Here is a 23,385-nt window from a genome sequence, read left to right as displayed (position 1 = left end):
AGAAGGTTATGTGAAGTTTAGTGTAGAATAATCCATCCTCCCTTTTCCGCCACCTACTTTTCTGCACTCCAGAACAATGTTTTTTTTTTTAAATCTTTTTTTTAAGAAAGCAGCTCCAACGATTTCTTTCATTTTCGGATACTATTTTGAGGTAGACCCAGTAGGGGAATTCTGTAACAGTATGACAATGTCATATGACAAATTTAAAAATGTTTATGTGGGAAATTCGGAAACATAATTGAAACAGATTCTTATCAGTTATTGAGAGATTTATAAAGTTTCTTCCAATAGTCATTCGATGCTCAGTGAACTTTAAGTCCTTCTCCCGAAGTTTCCATGAAAATTTGTCATATGACATTGTCATATCGTTACAGAATTCCCTTAGAGGTGAAAATTTTGTCGATACATACCTATCACTGGGAAATCCGTTATTTGGAATTTTTAAACGGATTTGCGCTCAATCAGATGAGAAAGTGAGTTCGAGCGGTTCGAGCATTCCGCAAAGCCGAGCCGCTTTGCCATCTTTTTGCTCAGTCACTCAGAGCGGCGCTTGAGACTTTCCACTCCAAATTTGAGATTTTTCGTGATATCAGTAAAACACAACTTGATAATTTTAACGCTACAATTATTTTATTCTTGTCGTAGAAAATCATTCCACATACGTAAAAAAAACTACAGATTCTCCAAAAAAAAAGAGTTCCTGAAGAGTAACTCCTCTCCAAAAAAAAACCCTCACTTTGTAAAATACATTTTGCTCAATAAATAAAATCTATAAAATTGAGAGAATAAAATTCAAGATTCTCAAGAGTTACAAGTTAATAAAAAATGCCTTGAATAATCTCATTTAAATATATCCTAATGCGTAAATTGTTATTTAGTCTCTTTTATTGTAATTGCGGTGCGCTCTTCGAGACTGTTTTTTTTATCTGCACAACATAAGCACATTGAAGTCACTTTTTCAGTTTTTCTTTTCTTTTCATCATTGATCCACTTCACAGAAGCACGGATTTACTAACACTTTTTGCAATTTTTTTTAAAGTTTCCACGAAAAGCGCGCTTTTCTTTAATTTTTCATTAGCTATGTTTTTTTTAGCAAAAGTCCACGGAAAGCTCGTGACCAAAGAATATTAACTAATTTTAATCGTTGGGATTGGACATGACAGCACTGCAACTGGCTTCTTCATCGCATCCCTGAGCCTCTGGTCGTCTTGGGAACTTCCTGGTGCTGCGTCTCTTGATGCGCTGATAGAGTTCATCAATGGACGACTGACTCTCATCCAGGAGTTCCCTCTCATCCCTCAGATCACTCTGAGAGCCCAGCAGGAAGTCATGAGCATCATTCCCAGTCTCATCCTCATCATCATCATCGTACTCTCGATCCACGTCACTCACCTCGGATGCCTGATACGCGAATGTAAGGCTATCCTCTCCCGTCAGCGTGAGATCATTGTCCGGCGGCTGAGGAGCATACAACCCATGGCTCCGGATGCTAATTTCCGAATGCTGATAGTTGATATCACTCTCACTGGTGGGACTGGACGTAAAATGCCTGGCAATGGCCGAGAGAGGAGGATTAAACATAAGATCTGGACCACAGTCCATATCATAGGAAGCAGTTGCTTGCTGGTGGTAGTCATCAATATCACAGAGACTCGGTGAGAAGAGGACAGGGCTACTGCTAGTCTTCAGCGGAGAAAGCAGAGCCTCCGTTCCCAGGGAGACATTATTAAAGGAGATTGATCTAGCCCGAGTCTCTCTCCACTGAGCATTGAATGATCTACTCATGTTCTCCATGGATTTCGAATGAATCAGTCGCAACTGACGCTCCCCGTCGGGCATCTCAAGAGCCTCAGACTCTTCTTCAGCAACTGCTCATAAAAATACCCAGGAAAAAGGTAAACCAAATTAAATTAGGCTTATTTTCTTATTACTCAATCAGTTTACCGTTGAAGAAATTCAAAATTTCACAAAAATTCAATATAATTTTTCAAAATTTCAATAAATTTCCAAAATTTCAAGAACTAATTTTCATAGTTTTAGTTAAAAAGTTTTATTGTAGTGGATCAAGCAAAAAATTTATAAGATTCTTATAAAACTGAAAAACAGATCAACTCTTTAGGCTCAGGAAGTAAAGCCAGTGATAAGCCTAGATCAGCTTATAGAGGTGCGATTCTTAAACTGTATGTAACATATTATCGTTATTAATAGGGAAAATTGAATGAGAAATGCATAAAAGTATCTGAAAAACTTTAAAGTTGATTATCTCGGAAACTATGAGGAATAGAGGCTTCAAACTTTACATCCTTCAGACTTTATATGTGCAAAATTTCACTTAAAAATGAAAAAAAATTGGATGAGAAATGCATAAGTGTATGAAAATCTTTAAAGTCGATTATCTCGGAAACTATGACCATGGTGTCACATATAAGATTAATATTAATATTAAGAAAAGCCGGAAAGAGAGATATATAGTATTCAAAATTTCAAATGGAAAATCACGTGTGTTAGAAAGAGTACATTCTAGTAGAGTAATACAACGAGTAAGATATTACTATTCGTATTAATTGCTTTCTGAATCGTATTACAGGCAATTCGAGCAATTTTCCATGCGTGCCAAATGTGATTCGGTCAGTTTTCGAGCGAAACACTTGCTGTCATTTGTTGGCATTCTCGCAGTTCAGAAAGTGTTAATCTTAATATTAATCTTATACATATGTGACATGGTCATGAGAGATAGAGGCCCCAAACTTTACATCCGTTTAGAACCTCTGTCAGTGACCCGTGAGAATCCGCGAAGATATTCATTACCCAGGAAAAATACGCGCCCCGGGAAAATCCATGAAAAAAATCGGGCCCCGTGAAAATCCGAGAAAAATTTCGCGCCCCACGAAAATTCGCGAAAAATTTCGCGCCCCGCGAAAATCCGTGATAAAAATTCGCGACCCGTGAAAATCCACGAAAAGATTCGCGCCTCGCGAAAATCCGCGAAAAATATGCGCTCCGCGAAAATCCACGAAAAAATACGCGCCCGCGAAAATCCACGAAAAAATATACGCCGCATGGAAATCCGCGAAAAAAATCGCGCCCCGCGAAAATCCGCGAGAAAATACACGCCCCTCAAAAATCCGCAAAAAAATACGCGCCCTGCGAAAATCCGCGAAAAAATTCGCGCCCCGCGAAAATCCGCGAAGAATGAAATATGCACGGATATGACCTGGTATTTTTTCGCCTTTATTTTCTCCTACGACGTTTCGGAGGGGTTTTCCTCCTTCTTCAGGTCTACAGGAGAAAATAAAGGAGAAAAAATACCAGAGGGCTAATTTTTGAAACTCTCACTCGCACCCGCGAGTTCTTTAGTGGCCGAGAGAAATTGGCTCGCACACCCCGCAAATTCAAATCCTTCTGTAACGATTTCTTTATAACATAAACTACTCGTTGCACGTACATAAGAATCTGCGGGGTGTGCGAGTCAATTTCTCTCGGCCACTAAAGAGCTCGCGGCTGCGAGTGAGAATTTCAAAAATTGGCCCTCAGCCAGGTCATATCTGTGCATATTTCATTCAAATATTTTACTGACCGTAAAGAAAAGATCCGCGAAGAAATTCGCGCCTCGCGAAGATCCGCAAAAACATCACGGATCGCAAATTGTATAAGACACCTTACAAATCTTCGAATATAGGCTCACTATGTAGAGAGAGAGAGAAAGGGAGAGAGAGAATGCCTGACGCTATAAGCAAATTTTCTTAAAATTGAAATCTTTAAAGTGAAATATCTCGAGAACTGCTCGACGAATGTCTTATTTTTTTTTTAAATTGGTCTAAATTTTCTGGGCTGCAACATAAACATAAAATTTTCAAAATCGCATGCTTAGATTTCGAGATAAACAACAAAACGTAATTTTTAACCGGTTTAGAACCGGTTTTTCAAAAAATTGATAGCACAGAAATTGTCGTATGCTTGAGTAGATATATTTAAAAAAAAAATATGAAGATATCTCTTTCCAAAGATATTGCGTACTACGGATGGTCGGACCCGAAATTGCCGGCTTATGATTTTCGGCATTAGGGATGTTCAAAACATATGCCCTGTGAATTTCAGTTCGATCGGAGCACTTTGAGAAAATCCGAAGATTACAATAGGTGTGATTAGAAGGAATCACACCTAAAAAGAAGACGTAGGAAAAAAATAACCGTCGAGCGATTTGAATTGAGCGACTTAAGAGCGACATGGACATTTTTTGTAAAAAGTGTTTTGCTAAAACTTCACTCTCTGTGAAAAAGTGTGGCTGACGAAATTAGAAGTGACGCCTCGTGGGAGAATAGTTAGAGTAGAAAATTTATTAAGAACTCCCTTCAGGATTATATTTCCATTATGAGTTTGTTATCAAGTGTAAGAGTGATTAGTGAATTGAATAGTATTTAAGAAGACATCGAGTTTTGTTGAAGAAAAACAGCCCAATATCTTTGCTCGCTTCCAACCGGCATTTGTGGCAAGTGTTCCAAGTAAAAGGGGCCAAACTATGCTTCTTTCGGAAATTTCTGGACTTTTAAATGCGACAGGAGAATCCTCAGAATTGAAAGTCTGTCAAGGCTCCTCAGCCGAAATTCATCAATCTGCGAAAATTGGTCTTTTCGACCGGATATTTCTTAAAGGTTGTGGTTTATTACAAGTTGGTGAAAGTAGCCGAAGGGTGTTTAAACTCTGATGGTTTTAAGGAATCTTCTAAAGGGTGATTGTAATTACAGATTGATTGTAATCACTTATTAACTCGATTTTATAGAGATTTCTTACGGAAATTATTTCTATACAAGAGCCTCAAGTGAGTCAGTGGATAGAGCAGTGGTTGTATGACTGTGAGGTCTCAGGTTCAAGGCTGAGCAGCAGTAGAAAAAGATTTCTCATGTCTTATCGGCTTTGAATTCGTCCACTGAATGAATGAATAGTAATGCCAATGGTGCATATTGGCAAAATGTGAACCGCCGAACCGCCTAAACAATAAAGGCTGGTACGAGAACGAGTTTCGACTTGAAACTGATACTTCAGTCGATACAAATATTCACTGTCACTGATCCCAAACACACACCGAGATGGGCTGTTGTGATATAGTAGCGGAACCGGTTGTCCACAGAGCTGTGATATGGAGCGGCTACCCGTATCGAGGGATAAGATAGAATAAGAGTAGGGATGCATAAGGGGCCCAATTTAGGCCTGGATGCATCGGTAATCCGAAATGGAGAACTGACCCCTGGCAAAATTTTATCTTATTTTCCCAGCAACGAAAGTTCGCGGTTGGTACCACAGTACAAGAATACCTGAACAACTACCAGTCACCTTATGGGAATTTAACATAGCGTGACCCTTTGCGACTACTAGTCAATGCACATTCAATGGCGTTGGAGCGGTGGACACCGCTCTGAACTAGAAGAAGTTTATCATGTTGGCCACCGCGCTCCGAACAAATTAGGAGGCCGCCACCGTCGCAGCCTATTCAACCGCGAATCTTTTCGTTGCTGGGTTCCTACACCTCTGTAAAAGCCACATTATAAATCTGTGCTATACTGTGCTCAGTAAAGTAATTATGGTGAACTAAAAACTTCTGTGCCCTTTCCGCTAGATGTCTTCAGTGAGCATTATCTCACGATATATAAATTGCATCGTCGGGTGTTTTCAAGGAGTTTTTTAACAAAAGTTCTTTGACAATTTTGTGTTTGGTGAAGCCAGTTGTATGTTACAGCTTTCCAAAATTAAAGGAAAACTAGGGAAAGTCAGATATTAGAACGATTTTGTAGGATACGGGCGCCAGAAGGTGATTTTAGACGAGTAGCAAAAGATTTTTGCACCCGGCATATCCACAAACTCGCATCAGCAGTAAGAGTTGAAGAGGAGATTGAAAGGCGATAGGGAGAGAGGAAACCACTCTCTTTAATTGGCTAGGCTTTGGCTGCGGTTCGAGTAAGTGCTTTGGCGCACGAGAGGAGGTCAGAGTGATGTCATTTTGAAGCAGATAGACCTTAGACGATTCTATGAGAATCTTGTCCCGGTTATCCGAGAACGATTCCATGAGAATCTTGCCCCAGAGTTCCGAAAGCAATTCTCTGAGGATCTGCCCCGATAAAGGATCTATTGGTGAGTTTTGTGGGTAGATTTTCGGAGGGAATTCGCCGAAATAACACGTGTTTCTTTATAATTGCCACGAGGCTTTTGGTTCATCACGTCAACTCCCTTTTCTGCAACACTGAAAATTTCCATTCTTCGACGAGAGAAAGAGAGAGAGAGAGAACAGTAGGTGTATTCGGAACATGAGGAACAGAAAGAAAGAGCCCAATACCCACATCTCAATTTGTCTGCCAAATCTCAAGACGTCAGCAAAATAGTTTGTGAAATAAGGTTTCCTTTTGGGGCTTTTGGGGGTGTTAAGAAACTAAAATCGGTGTCATATTTATTTGATCAGTAGTCGCGATTACAGATCCGAGAAGACTCTCCTAGTTTGCAACAATACCTATGTTCTTCAGTGTTACTACGACATAGATTAAAAAAAGCGAAGCAGACAAAAAAGCGGTGGTTCAAACGTTTCCGTTCTGAAAACAGAGACGACAAAGATGAGGCACGTTCTGGTAGGTCAATTGTCGAAAATGTCGATAAAATCATGAAAGTCGTCGAGTTGGACCGAGGCACGCGAAAACTTATTTTAACCATTAAGTTTGGAACCATTAAATCTCAGAAACAAACTAGATGCATGGGCACTGCACTTGTTGTCGTAAAAGAACCTTTTGGGCCGAATTGACGCCTGCGATTCTTTGATAAAACGCAACGAAATCAACCCATTTTTGATATGAAATGTGACTGGCAATGAAAAATAGGTCACCTACGAGAGCAACAGTTGAATAATTGTGGTCCAAGTGTGATGAGCCGATAGAAATGACCATCAAACCCAGATTAATGACTAAAAAGGTGTTGGTGTATGCTTGGTGGAATTGGGAATCATACCACTGTGAGCTGTTGCCCTCGTGCGTCCTCTTTAACCTGGCACTGGAGAAAGCGATCCGTAAGCATGAGGTGGGTCATACTCAATAAGTCCACGCAGCTCCTAGCCTATGCTGACGATATTGATATTACGGGACGCAATCCCAGAGCTGCACAAGAGGCCTTCATCCAGATTGAACATGCGGCATGAAAAATCTGTGGCTACAGATAAACGAAGGCAAAACAAAGTACATGGTGGCCTCGTCAGCAGCAACTCTGGCAACATCTATGGAGAGCATCGGTCGAACAAGTTTCACGATGGAGGACTACAACTTTGAAGTTGTCAACTCCTTCGTGTACCTTGGGTCAACAATCACAACCGACAACAACATCTCAACAGAAGTCCGCGCACGGCTGCTGAAAGCCAGCAATGCCTATTTCAGTCTATCAAGAGTTTTCCGGTCCAGAACCTTAAGCATAAAGACTAAGCTACTGCTGTTTAGGACTATGATCCTGCCAGTCCTCACGTATTTGTCTGAGACGTGGGTCCTCAGCAAACAGAATTGCGAACTCTTGGCCGCGTTTGAGAGGAGGATCCTACGACGGATTTTTGGCCCCATATGTGAGGAGGGACGATTCCGGAGCCTATACAATCATGAGGTGTATGAGCGCTACCGAGAGGTAACTGCCGTCAAGCAAATACGCCTCAATAGACTCCGGTGGGCTGGTCATCTGGTTCGCAAGGATGAGGACGACCCAGCCTGGAAAGTCTTTAGGGGCGGACTCTATGCTACGAGGAGGCGAGGCCGACCCAGCCTCAGATGGACCGACGGCGTGGACCAGGACGCCAGCTCATTAGGGATGCGGAATTGGATAACAGTGGCGCGTAACAGGCTCGAGTGGCGACGGGTCCTGAGTCAGGCCAAGACCAGTAATTGGTTGTGGCGCCGGTTAAGTAAGTAGTAAGTATGAGCTGTTGCCCAATGATCAAACGCCCAATTCAGATCTCTATTATCAAGAACTGGCCAGATTTAAGCAGGAGATAAACCAAGAGTGCTTAGAATTGGCCAATAGGAAATGTGTTGCACTCCATATGTTGTATGGAATCTAGATGATTCTAGTCCGGGAGTTTTACTTATCACAAACTAATTCTATTCAGGTACTTAGATACTTATTCACTGGGATATCACAGAACTTCTTAAGAATCACAGTATAATTCATATTTAAGTAATCCAGGTAATCATAGAAAAAAACCTTGCAATAAAATTTCTGAACAATTTCATGGAGTAAAGGGTGATTCAACAAATTATTATTATTAAAATCTCATGAAATTTTGAATTTACCAAAAAAAAAAGTAAAAACTTAGTCAGTCAAAATTGCAAAAGTGTACTCACCTGGTTCAGGAGATGTCTCTTCTTGGATTTGTTGCTCCAACGGCAAAGTTACAATGGGAAGACCAACAGTGTTCATTGCCAAAATCGGACTATTGAGCGACAACACAAAGACATCAGAGTCATTGGTTGATCTCAGTTCTAGACAAGTTGGAGGATGTGGATTTGCCCGTGAAGTCGATGGAAGTTCCAGAGGATCAGGTGATCTCTCCTCCTCCTTGATACTCTTAAACGGATACTGCCCATCAAATGACTGATTGACATAATGAGGATCATTGTCTGAACTCAAGTCGTCATCATCATCGGTATTGATGGACTTCTTGTATCTCTCTTCAGCTCTCATAGTTACAGTTTCATGCTGAGGAGTCCCAGTTTCTGCCACATTTGTGTAAATATTTGCCACTACAGACGGATTATCTCGATTGGTGATTTTGGAACGCTGAGCTGCAATAGCTCTAAGACTTTCAGCTCCAACTAACAATCGATCAGCATCACTCTCTTCATTGCAACTGTCTGAGAGAATGTTTGGATTGTGGTGTCGTTGCTCTTTGCCGCACTCAACTCTGCGAAACACGAAATAGCAACCGTCAGAATATTCAAATTTGAGCTCACAGCATTTGCTCAGTTTGCTCAGTACGCACGCGGTATTCTGTCAAACGACTGACAGATTGTCAGTTCCAATTAATCATGGCGTGGGCATCACAAATTTTGCTTCACAGTTAAATTAGTGACACTTCAAGTTGAATTTAGAATTCTAAGGCTAATGTTAGCATTTTAACTCAGAGTTAAGAAAATTATCTTTTGGTCCTTTGAGCCGGTTTTATCGCAACAAAAACATTCTGTGTCACGTCAAGAAAACCGAAGAAACTGTATAAAGTTTATACATATAATAATGGAGAATATCTTTGTTCTACTAAAAGCAAAGAAATCACTTACCTTCGGTCGACGTGAATATTGATATTGTTGACTTTGCTGCCCGAACTGAACATTGACATTTCCGCTGGCGGCTTTGTTGTCGGCGGCTTGGGGAAAGTAATCATCGATGTGCCAACTTCACTGCTTCCCCCATCACCACCAAAATCCCTCCTCTGAATCTCAATATTGTTCTGCTTAGCCAGCCTCTTTTGCTTCCTGAAGAACTTCCTCGCCACATTGCTCTGATTGGGATTATAGAAGATATCTGCACTATGAACGGCCTCATTGATAATGACGGGATTGTGAACAAATTGCTGTCGATGCAGCAATACCAAGTTCATATTAGCTGTCATCTTTGTGCCACTCGGACTTTCATTGCGCCTCGTGAGAGTGTGCGAATTGAGATCAGCAGCTGCTTTGAGCATCATATTGGTGCTATTAGGACGACTCTTGGAGCTCTGGCTGTTTGATCGGGAAATTGAGTGATTGAGCGTTGGAGCTGCTGCTGAATTTCCAGAAACTTGACGAAAAGTCACAACGCCCCCATTGAGTTCTTTTGGATCCCCAGGAAATTGCTGTGTGAAACGATTCCTAGCCCTAGAGCATCGCATCAAAGTCCACTGTTTTCGAATATCACTGCGAGCTACACCGTAGAAGAAAACAATAAAACCACCGAGAATGATGGCCATTACTGTAAAGATCACACTAAATACTTCCTCTTCGTAGAGGATTCTCTCGGCGAATGGCGTGGAAACGGTGAGTCCGCCAAAGAGCCATGTCACCAGATACAGGATTAGTGTAATGACAAACGCGTTCAACTGAGTGTTGTGTGAGTGTTCTTGATCATCCTGCGTACTTGTGGTTGGAGTACTGATCGAGATACTCTGATAGTGATTTCCAGTTGTTGTTGCCGGTTCCAGAAGGTCCAGATCGACATTTTCTGTTCCTTGAGTACCTTCAGACATATGCCCATTTATATCGCGATCTCTTAGGTTGCACTTTATGCAGATGAACAACAGACACAGGAAACAGACGACAATTGTAGCTGGAACAAAGACTGCACTGAGAGCTGGTCCGGACTTCATGAAGCAATACGAGTAGGAAGCATATTCGCGAATATTCACAGCTCCACCAATGCCACAGATGATTACAGCAATTCCATACCCAACGAGATAGATACCCAGTATAGGTTTCCTACCGACAATATCTTCCTTTGGCAGATCATCGCCCTGCAACACATTCGTACGCTTTTCCAAGCGTTTCATCCGCTTCAAGAAGTTGCTCACAGAAACGCACATCCAAAACAAAACAGCTAGGCTGAAGTATTGCGTTAGCATGCCAAAAGTTTGACAAATCCTGCTGTTGTCAGTCTGATAGATGCCAACATTGAAAACAACAACGAGGAGTGAAAGAGTGAACCAAGTGTTAACCAAAGCATGCTTGGCCTTTCTTGCCATTTGAATTGTTCTTCCAAAGACCGTATAAGTGCTAATGTTGATCCATAGACAGATGAATAGAATTGCACTTCCAACATAAACGGCAATCGGAGAAAACCTAAATCTAGCTCCTGAATTTTCATCAGGAGAATCATTAAGGTACCTCGTGTGCTGAATTAATCCGTAGTAGCCAAGTTTTGTGCAAGCAAACACCAACATTCCTTGCAACATATGAGAGAACAAACAACCCTGCGATGACCAATCTCCTAAACCCCCATTGAGTTCCGGATCCCACCAAACGGGCTTCGGTGCACTGAGTTCATGATGGAAGGGTTGAGCTCTCAAAATAATAAATATAGGCTCCGTCAAGTTCTCTCTCATTCTGTTTCCCGTGCTAGTAACCTTGGCTCCAATAACGCACGATGTGATCCTGTAATTTCCGTGTGAACGATTTTGCGGGAAGAGATTGCTATTGTGGAAAACCGATACTAGAAGTTTCTGCGTCGAAGTACTACTGCCAGCTGAGAGATGCGCAAAAAGGGAGGCTGGAAATTGAATTGAGGCATCAAAATGTTTGTCATAGAACCCAATGCTCTGAGCTTGATTTCCAATGTTACACTGTAGCGTCCGTCGTTCCTTCTCCCCTCCAGCTACAGTTGACTTGAACCACACACAAGTCTTTCCTGAAAAACTCTGAGGGCGAATTTTGAACTCCTCCATGGCCAGATTGTCCTTCTTAGCTAACATCGAAGGGGTGTTTTCTGCTGCTGCTTCAGCAGCTTTCACTAACTTATTGCATGCTCCATCGAGTTGCTGACCCTTCTGAAGCAGAGCCTGGGGTATGTGCATGACCTGAGACACAATATCCAAGACCATGGGACCTAAATCTGCTTCTACCGTCAGAAAATCTATATAATTTTCTACGGTTTTCGCAATAAAACTCACATCAATGGGATCTCTAAACTTCAACTGAACCGTATTATTCGCCGGAAGGGCTGTATAGTTCCTCAGCCTCTCAGCGCTCTCCAAAACCCTCACAATTGTCAGATTAACTTTAGCAAATTGATCCAAGATCCTCGTGGTCTCCTTAATAAAGGGACATTGGGATGTATCTAAATTCTCCCAATTTCCAGCCTCATTGCACCTTCCAACGGCAAAAACATGCGGTGGACCATCTCCTGCACACGGAACAATGACACTCGTGTCCCGGATTGTTCTAGGCCAGGAATAGTGTCCCTTGTTGTCCTGCATTTCATATGCTGGACAATAAAGTGTCTCATTGGAAATCACATAGACAGCAATACTCCTCGAGAAATTTGCTTGTTCTGACCTCAATCGGCAATTCCACATCCCCGAATGATTCCTACTGACACTAGGAATCCTTAAAATCGAATTAAGAAGACCTCGATCAGCTATTTGATTTTCAGTTATTTGTATACTTGTGGAAAACTGCTGAATTGGCTCATGAAAAGTAATATTCTCAGTTGAATTGGGTGTCAATATGACATCAGACCAACCCCAGAAAACATGAGCTCCCGGTGGCAAATCCTCAGAGTCCATCTTAGCCCCAACAGCCACTCTAGGTGCTCGACATCTGATACTAAGAGCATCACCCTCAAAGAGAATCTGATCCCGATCCGGCATCAGTTCTAGGTGCGTCTGAAGTTGAGACTCACAGTGCAAGTCTGTGCCGATTTTGAGCTTCTTGATGGGAGTTCCCTTGAAAGTCCCTGTACTTTCGCATTTTGGCTGCTTTTGCAGCTTCACGGAATTATTGGCTGACCATGGATTTAACCACAGCAGATTGCAATCGCATACTAAGGGATTCATGGATATGTCCAAAAGGCGTAAAGATGGCATCCTATCGAAGGATCCCTGATAAATGTGCGCTATAAGATTTTGCGCTAATTTCAAGTCTTCTAGTTTTGGCATCTCTCCGAATACTGTTTCGTCTATCAGTCTAATTGAATTGTGCATGAGGTCAAGACGTCGCAATTGTGTCATATTCACAAAATACGATGCCTCTAAGCTTGATATGTGATTATTGCTCAAATCCCTGAAAAAGACCAGGCATGGGGGACAAATAAGCAAGACAGCTTTCATTGCATGTGGTCTTCTTAAAAATATGGGATAATTGAACATGCGGTATAATTCGATTTTTTTTATCACTGGATCTAGAAGTTTTTGCTTAGTACACTGGAAATCAACGCATTAAATGGTTTATGTCTGAGATGAAATCTCCCCCTTTTGCTATAATCCACCAAGTATGGCTTGACTAAAATGACTAAAATAAAAAGTATGGCCCAACTGTTTCTCTTTTTCAATTTATTAATATTATTATTATTTATATAATCACAAAAACTAGAGTCGCCCCTCTTAGAAATGTGATAATTAATAAAAAATAATAGAATGAAAAGAAACAACAAAATAGAGGAGTGAAGAAAATCAGAGGCCAGAAAAAACTGATCATAAGCAAATTCTAAACAAAAAAACAAAATCATTATATACCTTCTAGGATCTAGTCTGTTGATAGAACTCACGGATTGCAGCTGTTGAAATACTGCCAGTATCCGGAAACGAATTAAATAAAGTAAGAGAGTCACTCCCTCTACAAAGAGCGATCCATAGAGGCAGTCTTCTTGAATGTTAGGAACTATGAGTCCTCGAACCCTAGCCTAACCCCCCAAACCAGAAGACACGACAGGTACCAAGGAATCCAAAGATCAACGGATGTAATAGGGATAGAATAGCTCTCATTTTCATTATGGATATAATATCACAGTCAATAAAAACGTTTTTACGAGAGGTTATGTGGTTCCGGCGACTTAAACCTCAGATATACCAGATACAATCAGTGAAAGAAACTGTAAGGCGACAAATTGCGGCGACAACCGCCGCAAAAAAAAACTCTCCTCTCTGCTTCGTAGTTAAAGAAAGGAAGAAGTGCTCGCACTAGAATCAACGGGGAATCATCCACCGATGTCCCTAAACGTCTAATTCTCTAAGTGTATCGAGGGAATAGTTAACATTGCGACAAATGGATGTGGTATGATAAGACCATGAGAGAATTGAAGTGAAGATTTACCAAGGTTTTTTTTTTACCCGACCGATGAATGGGATAATTTTACCGTGCAAGTACAGTGGATAAAAATTAATCGAGACTGTTCTTTGATCAGGATATCTTGGGTTTTTTTTATTTAAAACAAGTCCATTTTAATGATGCCCCGCAGTGCTGAATACTGGAAAAATATGCATTCATAAGATCAAAAGCTTGAAGAGGACGGAAGGGATCTGCAAAAATAATTTTGGGGCACAACGTTCCATAGAAGATTGCAAGAAGGTGATTAGACCAATCAATATGCACAGAAGACTTTAACACATTTACGGAAATACTGTTATTGCGTTAAGCATTATTGGATCTAGACAAGTCAGATTGTTCAGTTATGATCATCACGATCATTCCATGATCCCAGAGCCTCAAAACTCTCAAACACATCCTCTAAGAGAAAAAAAACCTATTCTTATGATTCCATTCACCTAAATTTTAAAAGTTGATTGTCAAGCCATTAAAATATTAATTTAATTGAAATAATTTGATAAGAAATCATTTGAACACTTCAACATCAACATTTTTTTGATGAATTTGGGAAAAAATTACACTCAGTTCCGGCATTATGAACTTCGGGATTATACACCTGACGGAATTATGCACATACAATTATGCAAGTTTGCCTACTTTTGGAAGTCAATTTGTGAAATCATTTTTGAAATACGCCTGAATGTATACTATTTGGGACACTGGGTACCCATGGAAACAACAATTTTTTTTTAGACTATCTAGAATCGATAAAATTCCGATTCTTGTGAATGATTACAAACTATAAGGATGTCCAAATCTAGGATATTTTTTGTAGGATCCTAATTAACTCCTGAGCTTAGATATTTTTGGTCAAAAATCGTGAATTTTCGATTTTCTGCTTCCTTGCAGATATTGTGACTTTTTTGATATTTCTAGACCAGAATAATGAAAAACCTCTCGGGGCCAATAAGTATGATAACTAACAATTACACATTACATAAATTCGAAAAACAATTTTTTCTTAAATTTTCAAAAAACTTGTTCAAACTTTATGGGTACTCTCATCCGCAAAAATCTAGAGGTCAAATGTACGGTTATCCCGCCAATGCCCGCCATTTGCTTTTTGACACCAACCTTGTAACAAAATTCCAAGCGAGAGCGAAATTTTTGCCAATATGGCCGATAATTTTGACATTTGGCAGCGAGGGAGATTGCTTTCAATGAAGTTTTTCCTATTCTTCCAGATTTTGGTGAATTCTGATTGATGCAAAAATGTGCATAATCCCGGGACTGAGTGTAAAAAAATCGAAAGCCAGTGATAACGTGATAAGCCTTACAGTAAAAACAAGATGAAATTTCGGATAACAACCACTGAAAATATCAACTTTCAATTGAAAAGGAATCATATTAAATTGCAGAACTAGTAAAATTCAACCCTCGGTAATGGCCCAAAGTACTAATAATTACTATAATAGTAATAAAATGAAGCAACAAAATAGCATAAACTTCATTCAACTGGCTGATTAAAAATTGCCACGATTATCGCGTGTAATACAATTAATTCATTAATTCGATTGTCGTAGTAATTTTTCAACCGATTATCGAAGCAAAAGTTCAACTTTCAACTACTTTCGTTTGAACTCATTCTTCTTCTTTTCTTATTTTGTGTAATTTCAGTACGATTGTTGAAGGAAGTTCAACTTAGTTTGGTTTTCAACTACGAAAAATTCAACTTGCTTGCTTTTCAACTTTGCTGTAATAAATTTTCTGTAGTAAATTTGCTTACTAATCGTTGCAAATTTACTACAATTATCGATGCTCTCCTATTACCCGCGATAATCGTAGTAATTATTTTTTACTGTGTAGATCAGCTTATAGAGGTGCGATTCTTTTATTGCAAATTTGGATTGTGGCGATTGTGACAAACTCGAACGATATTTATACATAAATAATGTAAATTTCGTTTAATAATTCTTTAACCTGCATCTAACTTATTATTATTTGTTAATCAGAAAAATTTGATGAGCAATGCATAAAAATGTCTGAAAATTTTTAAAGTCGATTATTTCGGAAACTGAAAAATAGAGGTCTCAAACTTTACATCCGTTTAGAGCTTCTTTCAGAGACCCGCGAGAATCCGCGAAAATATTCGTTGGCCGCGAATATCCGCGGAAAAATTCGCGGCCCGCGAAAATTCGCAGAACAATTCGCGGCCCGCAAAAATCCGCGGAAAAAATCGCGGCCCGAGAAAATCCGCGGAAAAATTCGTGATCCATGAAAAAATTCGCGCTCAGCGAAAGTAAGCGTAAAAATTCGCGCCCGCAAAAATCCGTGAAAAAAATCGCACCCCGCGAGAATCCGCGTAAAAATTAGCGCCCCATGAAAATCCGCGAAAAAATCGCTGCCCGTGGAAATTCGTGAAAAAAATTAAACACCCCCGAAAATCCGCAAAAAATTGGCGCCACGTGAAAATTTGCGAAATAATTTGCGCCCCGCAAAAATCCGCGTAAAAATTCGCGCCCCGCGAAATCCCGCGAGAAAAATCGTAGCCCGCGAAAATTCACGAAGAAGTTCGACACCCGCGAAAATTCGAGAAAAAATCGCGTTTCTTCCCGATTCTTTTTTTTCTAAATGGTCTAAATTTTCTGGGCTACAACATAAAAATAAAATTTTCATCGCATACACTCGGCTCTTCGTTATCTGGCACTTCGTTATCCGGGTGACAGCTGCCAAACGTTTTTTGACACACAATCGTGCTACACAATGTAGCATAAACACTCCACGGAGAAAATTCTGTGCTGTTTTTCGACAGAAAATAAATTCACACAGCTCAAAATATAAAAACCATTGATCATTCAAAAACCCTAAATGTCATTTTGTCCCCCAGTCAGCCGGATAACGAAGAGTCGAGTGTACTTAGATTTTGAGATAAACTACAAAACGTGATTTTTAACCGATTTAGAATCGGTTTTTCAAAAAACTAATAGCTTAGAAATCGTCGTACGCTCGAATATATAAAAAAAAAAAACAATTATGAATATGCCTCTTTTCAAACCAAGAGATATTGCGTACTACGGACGGCCGGTCGACCGGCCGGACTCGAAATTGCCGGTTTATGATTTTCAGCATTAGGCATGTTTAAAACATATACCCTGTGAATTTCAACTCGATCTGAGCACTTTGAGGAAATTGGAAGATTACAATAATGGCCTCTACACATTGGGAGCAATTTTTGTCAAAAATTGCTTTTTTTAAGGAAATTGCCTGCAGCGTTGTAGGGGGAAACGTCAAATTTCTGTCAAAAACGCAATTTTTGACGAAAATTGCTCCCAATGTGTAGACGCCTTAAGTGTGATTAGAAGGAATCACACCTAAAAGTAGGGTTTGGAGACGAAGTCTTATAATTTATCCGCCACTGTATGTTCTTAAAATTCTGACAATATTAGCACAAAATCCTATGCTAATAATTTTTTCTTCTTTAGGTTTTTTTTTTAAATTTTGTATTTTAGCGGAGACACACTGGGAAGGATTAAAATAGTCGGAAGAAATGTTATCTTAGAATTGAACCGTCCCAGCGAGCACCAAATGCTAAGCTTTTTCAAATCAGCTGAAAATATATATTTTTTCAGCTGAGCTCTGCTGACCTCGAAGTTACACTAGCGATCGCAGTGGCAATTAGTCAAAGTTATTCTTTTTCCCCAATCGAGTGAGAGACTTTAATGCACTTGGTTTTTGTCTTTGCTGAGTTGAGTAGAAGCTAAGGTTAACCTTTTCCATTATTACAATTTTATGATTCTTAGAATAACCACATTTGACATTAAAAAATAAAGGAAAAAATTTAAGATTCACAAAAATTTTAAAAAATCATATTTATAATATATTTTGAATAATATGTATTCTTAAACCTTTTCCGACCAATAAATTTAATTTTTTTGTCTAATTTTATCAAAAAATATTGTGAATTCATTTATAAAAAAATATACTACACCTAAATTAAAATTGCATTGCCAAGAATTCTTGTCCGCTGTGATTTTAGAAAATTAATAACCCAAGAAATTCTTGGGAATTCTCAAGATATTTTGATATTTAATGAATTCTAAATTCGAGAAATATTGAAAAAACTTCGGAACCTCATGGAAATACCATAAAAAATGAATCATCAAATTGAATAAATTTTTCATTTAAAAAAGAATACGTACAGTATTAAAAAAACGATAATTGTTGGTTTGTTATTTTACCACGATAATAAAAGTAGTTTTTTGCGTAAAAATACGCTTTAGAAAATTTATAATCGAAAATTTATAAATAGAAAAGTGCAGCATATACATTATGCATATGCATCGTGCACGGATCATACATTTATTTCACTTGTAAAATATAAAACATTTTATAACATAAAAAAAAAATATTTTCCGCATTTGCCGCAACAAACAAAAACGCTTTTATGTAAATTTTTCAACTTAAATTGTGATAAAACAATTATATTTTATTTTGTAGTATCCATAGAAATTTTTTTGTAGTATTTTTAAAAGGCATTATTGAACTCATTAACTCTTTCCGGACCGCAGCATATACTGTAAGTCAATTTCACTTTTTTTTTTAAATCAAAAATATCTTTGCTCAGAAATTAATTGAGGTCCTACAAAAAAATATTTTACATTTAGACATCCTTATAGTTTGTAATCATTCACAAGAATAGGATTTTTATCAGTTCTGAATTATTAAAAAAAAAACATTGTTTTCCACAAAGTATTCATATGCTGCTTTGTGTACTCAGAGTCCCAAAAGAGGCGAAAGAGTTAAGTGGGGGAGTCACAACTTTTAAAAAGATTGTTTTAAATGCATCTGCAACTTTATTTACCATAAAAAAGTTAAAAAAGTAGTAAAATCCTGTTTCAAGATCAATTACAATAGTTGTGACCGACTGCGAGCATAATACATCAATGGCTGTTCCAGGAAAGATGCCAATATTTAATTGCGAAAATTGAGGAAAATATGCTTTTTGCAAAAGAAAAAACATATTTTTCATAAATAATGAATAATTTTATAACCCCCGACTGAATATTTGCTCATAAAAAAATAATTTTTTTTCTCGGGAAAATAATGACGCAATTCACTTAAAAATGCAACATTTTTGGTCGGGAGTATGTTTAATACTCTTATTTGACCATTCTCTATAGGCAGCATACCGCAGCATAATTCCTATAATAATATAAGTAATAAAAATCGTGATTATAATATCCCCCAAGTTGATAAATAGTTTCAGGGGAAATTCCAAGTCCATTTTGACATTTTGAGAGAAAAAGAAAAAAAAATGAAAGAGAAAATTTGCTGCTAAATGCTTCCTGGCGCCATCTACCGGCAGTATTTAGTTCTGCCACCATCCACTGCGAGCGCTAAACAGTGCCATTTTCATGTATTTGCTTAGCACTTTTTGTTCGAGAGCTGCTGATTGGCCAGCAGACCGATTCAGCAAAAAAATGCTGAAAATCCTATTTTATTCTGCTAACTGTGCTCGCTGGGGTATGAATAAGGGAGATTTTCAAACTCAACGTTTTCTACATGCAAATGAAAGGTTTTTTTTTTAAATAATCTTTTTTGAATGGTTGCTAAGTTTGGTTATTGCATTTATTATTTTAATATTTTACGCCTGCGACGTTCAATTGTAACGTCCCAGAGATTTTATCTCATACACACGCCACTAGGGAAGATTTTACATCGGTGCGTAACAGATTGAGTGCACTTTAAAATATCTGCATTTAAGTAAAACCTTTCGGGACAAGTTTTTAGGTAAATAGGATTTTTTTTATATTGAGATGTCTAGGATTTGTCAGAAAAAATTTTTGTTACAGAAAAAGGTGAAATATCGCACTTTTGAAAGGGAGGTGCGTCCATGTTTTCATGTTTTCCTTTTAGAAATTATCAATTAAACTTACAAGTGAGTGATTTCAGCCTGATTGATATCGCTCAGATTGATTTCTTTGAATGTACTGATCTTGGCTCCCGGACTCCCGACGCACTTCACCCTCAAGCCATCCAAGTCACTTTCCGGGAGTTTTTTGTTGCTGCAGGTGCACTTCTCCGGGCACCCAAGCCCATTGGCTTGGTGCAGTAGCCCATTCAGAAGGTAGATGAGTATAAAGAGTTTTGTTATCTTCCTGAGTCGCTCCATTATCAGTCGAAAAAATGCAGTAGAGAAAATGTAAACATTGGCACTTATGGCCTTCCACGCCCACGAAACATTTTCACACCAATTTTCACATATCCACACAGTCAAAAGAATGCGGAAAACACAATTGGCACGACAATTGCCACTTCACCAAATGATATCACCTTAATTGAGTCAACAATATTGAGGGGATATCAGCGATAAAACCAAATTAAAATTATATGGCGAACGCAATTAATTTTTATTTTGACAACATAAGAATGAATTTGAGGTTATGAATGCGCAATCGGGAAAGTTTTGTTTTCGTCGTGTCGTTTTTTACACAGATTTAGTGTAATTTAAAACATTCCGGTCGGAAAAATATACCTAACATTTTCTACATGACTGAAATGTGCGCGTATGAAAAACAAAAACGTTTTTTTCTACTGTTATTTTTTTATTATTTGCTTCAGCATTTTGCCGGAACGGATAATAAAATCATGGTTATTTGACCTGAATCAAGAGATAAGCTTATCCATGCTTCTGGAAATATTCTTTGGAAGCTTGAACTGATGGTTTAATGGTATCAGGATTTGTGTCTGGATTCCAATTTGCTGGACAAACTTCTCCATGTTTCTCCACAAATTGGAATGCCTTGATGAGCCTCAATGTTTCATCCACCGAACGTCCCACTGGGAGATCATTGACGGTGATTTGCCTCAAAATGCCATTTGGATCGATAATAAATAAGCCTCTGAGAGAGATTCCTGTTTGTTCCAGCAGAACATCATAGTCCCGGGAGATTTCTTTCGTGATATCCGCTAGCAGTGGATACTGTAGCTGACCCAATCCTCCATTCTTCCTGTCCAAATTCGTCCAGGCCAGATGACTGAAATGCGAATCAACGGAGACTCCCACAACTTCCGTATTGAGCTTCCGGAACTCTGAGATTCTGTCGCTGAAAGCTATTATTTCAGTGGGACAGACAAAGGTAAAGTCCAGAGGATAGAAGAAGAGCACCAAATACTTCCCCTGAAAGTCCTTCAGGGAGATTTCTTTGAATTCCCCATTGATAACGGCCGTGCCCTTGAAATTTGGAGCCGGTTGCTGGATTTGGGCAGCAAGCAGTGATTGTCCTGCATTAAAAAAAAATTAAATAATTCAAGCATTTCTTCTGGGAGATAATTACCAAGCTTACCCGTTGAGATGTGACGCTGAAAGAGAGATTTCTGACGGAGAGCAGATGGAATAGTCTAGAAATAGTGTTGATTAGTTGCGTAATTTCGCCGGAAAACTAAAACCAAGAAAAATCACAAGAATAATGCTTACGGTCTTAAGGAGAGAGCGCACTATTGATGCCATTTTAGCTGAGAGATACTTTAATTGGAACGCAAGAGATTGCCAGGGATAAATAGAAATAATACTATTGCTAGAGAGATTACTGAGAATCGTGAGAAATTGACCCGTTTGACCGCCTTGAATTTCTTACCAATCCTCTACTAAATATTTTATTACGCGGGCGTAAAAAATATTTTCCCGCTAAAAGTCAAGGGGCTTTCAATAGGAAATTTGGATATCAAGAAAATAATTCAAAAAGTTTATGATTATACAAAAAGGTAATTTAAATAGATAATTTTTACACAAGTTTTACATACTTTACGTAAATATACATAATGTGCATAATTAAAATGTAATCTGTATATTTACCACTTTTTCAAAATGTTCTTACTTTAATTTCTCTGTTTTTTCGAATCCATTCAATGAAATTTATGCTTTATTAGCTATGATTAAAAAGAAATATGTTTCATTTTTGTAATTAATATTTTATTCGAGTTACACTGAGTCCCGGGATTATGCACATTTTCGGGCCTAGAAAAACGCGCGAAATGGCATTACGCATCGAGAAAATTTGCATATTCGCAAGAGATTTTAGCTCGAACTCCAAGAGAGAGCAGTTTCCACAATCTTTTTTGAATAAATATCCGTAGAACAAATTTCGCGCTGAGTAAAAGCAGTCAGATCAAAAGATTCAACCGTTTAAAAGAAATGCATTATCAAATAATACTTTTGGCAAGAGTACTTCAATAAATTGATAGAATATTTGAAAATTTTACCTTAATAAAAGAAATTAAAGTTTTATTCTAAAAAATAAATATAGTGTTTTCAAATTTCCTGCGTCACAAAATAGTATGGCGTATCTCAAAAATTATTTCATAAATTGACTCCAAATGGTAGGCAAACTTGCATAATTGTATGTGCATAATCCCGAAGTGCATAATGCCGGGACTGAGTGTATAAGAAAAATAAATCACATACATGAGTCCTAACAGTATTTTGAAACAATCTTTAAATGACAAATATAAATTTTACCAATTAAATCTTAACACATTGTGTAACAACCAATGAAGATTCAGGATCAACGATTAAGTAACATCACATAAAAAATATATCTATTGTGATAATATTTTTTTTTATTAATTTAAAATTTATTCTTGCATTTTATCATAGTCTTGATAACAAAGTAAATGCACCAGAAATCTTCTGTGTTCACATGCCTTCACATTGAGTTTATTTTCCTTCAATTTTTTTTTTAACAGATTACTGTCATTCATCCCAAGTTTCTTGCTCCTTGCTCTTATTATTATTTTTCATGAAAACTTCTTATGTCACTGCTGGGAAAAGTTAGAAAAGTGTTTACGGAAGTTCCTTGGGATAGTAAACACTTCTCACTTTTCCCAGCAGTTAACCACAAATTTTCATGAGAAACAACTTCGAATCATTTCGAACCTTTACACACCATAACCATAAAGGTGTATACATATTATATTATAAGACATTTTTACAAAAATAAGCTTCAAGAGTTGTCCTTAAAAAATTCTCTACACATTGGTGAAAATTTTTGACAAAAACGATGGGGTTTTGAAGAAAATTTGTCTAATGTGCAGGCAATTTCTTCAAAAAACACATCAAATTCAAGGCATTTTGCATTATTATTTTTTTTTAAATTAACCACTATTAGAAGAAAATAATTCAACAATGAGATTTTCTACACAATTTTTGAAGGAAACTGGTATTATTTTTCAGGAAAATTTGTCGTTTCCTGCTGGGGAAAAAGTGAGAAGTGTTCACTGTCCCAAGGAACTTCCGTAAACACTTTTCTAACTTTTTCAGCAGTGACACAAGAAATTTTCATAAAAAATAATCACAAGCGCAAGAGTTTTGAGGAACAAAACGGGGAAAATACCCTATTTTCTGTTTTTGAATAAAATAAGAAAATATAAGAAGTCAAATATTAATAATTTTAGAAAAAAATTGCTTATATTTTCTTTTCAATTTCACAAAATGAATTGGTATAAGCGCGGGAATTTTTTTAACTTCATGTAAAATCCCTTATATTGTCTGCGAAAAATGTTAATAAAGGAAAATCAAATAAAAATATGTTTGATTAGGTTT

General features: G+C 38.1%; 2 protein-coding genes across 2 annotated transcripts; both read right to left on the bottom strand.

The window, feature by feature from the left end:
* Positions 1 to 608: 608 nt before the first annotated feature.
* Positions 609 to 20,218, bottom strand: LOC129805684 (adhesion G protein-coupled receptor A3). The gene is made up of 4 exons (XM_055853762.1): positions 19,721 to 20,218; positions 9,291 to 12,761; positions 8,358 to 8,917; positions 609 to 1,868 (listed from the first exon to the last, which is right to left on the bottom strand). Exons 1-4 carry the CDS (start codon positions 19,954 to 19,956, stop codon positions 1,138 to 1,140), a joined length of 4,998 nt encoding a protein of 1,665 aa, XP_055709737.1. The 5' UTR covers positions 19,957 to 20,218; the 3' UTR covers positions 609 to 1,137.
* Positions 20,219 to 20,368: 150 nt separating this feature from the next.
* LOC129805683 (peroxiredoxin 2) lies at positions 20,369 to 21,432 on the bottom strand. The gene is made up of 3 exons (XM_055853761.1): positions 21,262 to 21,432; positions 21,131 to 21,185; positions 20,369 to 21,068 (listed from the first exon to the last, which is right to left on the bottom strand). Exons 1-3 carry the CDS (start codon positions 21,292 to 21,294, stop codon positions 20,464 to 20,466), a joined length of 693 nt encoding a protein of 230 aa, XP_055709736.1. The 5' UTR covers positions 21,295 to 21,432; the 3' UTR covers positions 20,369 to 20,463.
* Positions 21,433 to 23,385: the final 1,953 nt, after the last annotated feature.

The sequence above is a fragment of the Phlebotomus papatasi genome, chromosome 3, assembly GCF_024763615.1.
Source record: "Phlebotomus papatasi isolate M1 chromosome 3, Ppap_2.1, whole genome shotgun sequence".
Lineage (NCBI taxonomy): Eukaryota > Metazoa > Arthropoda > Insecta > Diptera > Psychodidae > Phlebotomus > Phlebotomus papatasi.
The sequence above is the reverse complement of the archived record's forward strand: the minus strand, read 5'-3'. Positions and strand labels throughout refer to the sequence as shown.

Bases quoted from the DNA above. Each gene is read 5' to 3' on its own strand.
- LOC129805684 (XM_055853762.1), bottom strand. From the start codon at position 19,956: ATGGAGCGACTCAGGAAGATAACAAAACTCTTTATACTCATCTACCTT. The intron at 8,918-9,290 runs GTAAGTGATTTC...CGTGTTTCGCAG, and splicing joins AATATTCACGTCGACCGAAG to AGTTGAGTGCGGCAAAGAGC. The intron at 1,869-8,357 runs GTGAGTACACTT...TTTTATGAGCAG, and splicing joins AGAGACATCTCCTGAACCAG to TTGCTGAAGAAGAGTCTGAG.
- LOC129805683 (XM_055853761.1), bottom strand. From the start codon at position 21,294: ATGGCATCAATAGTGCGCTCTCTCCTTAAGACC. The intron at 21,186-21,261 runs GTAAGCATTATT...CACTATTTCTAG, and splicing joins TGCGCTCTCTCCTTAAGACC to ACTATTCCATCTGCTCTCCG. The intron at 21,069-21,130 runs GTAAGCTTGGTA...TTTTTAATGCAG, and splicing joins TCAGCGTCACATCTCAACGG to GACAATCACTGCTTGCTGCC.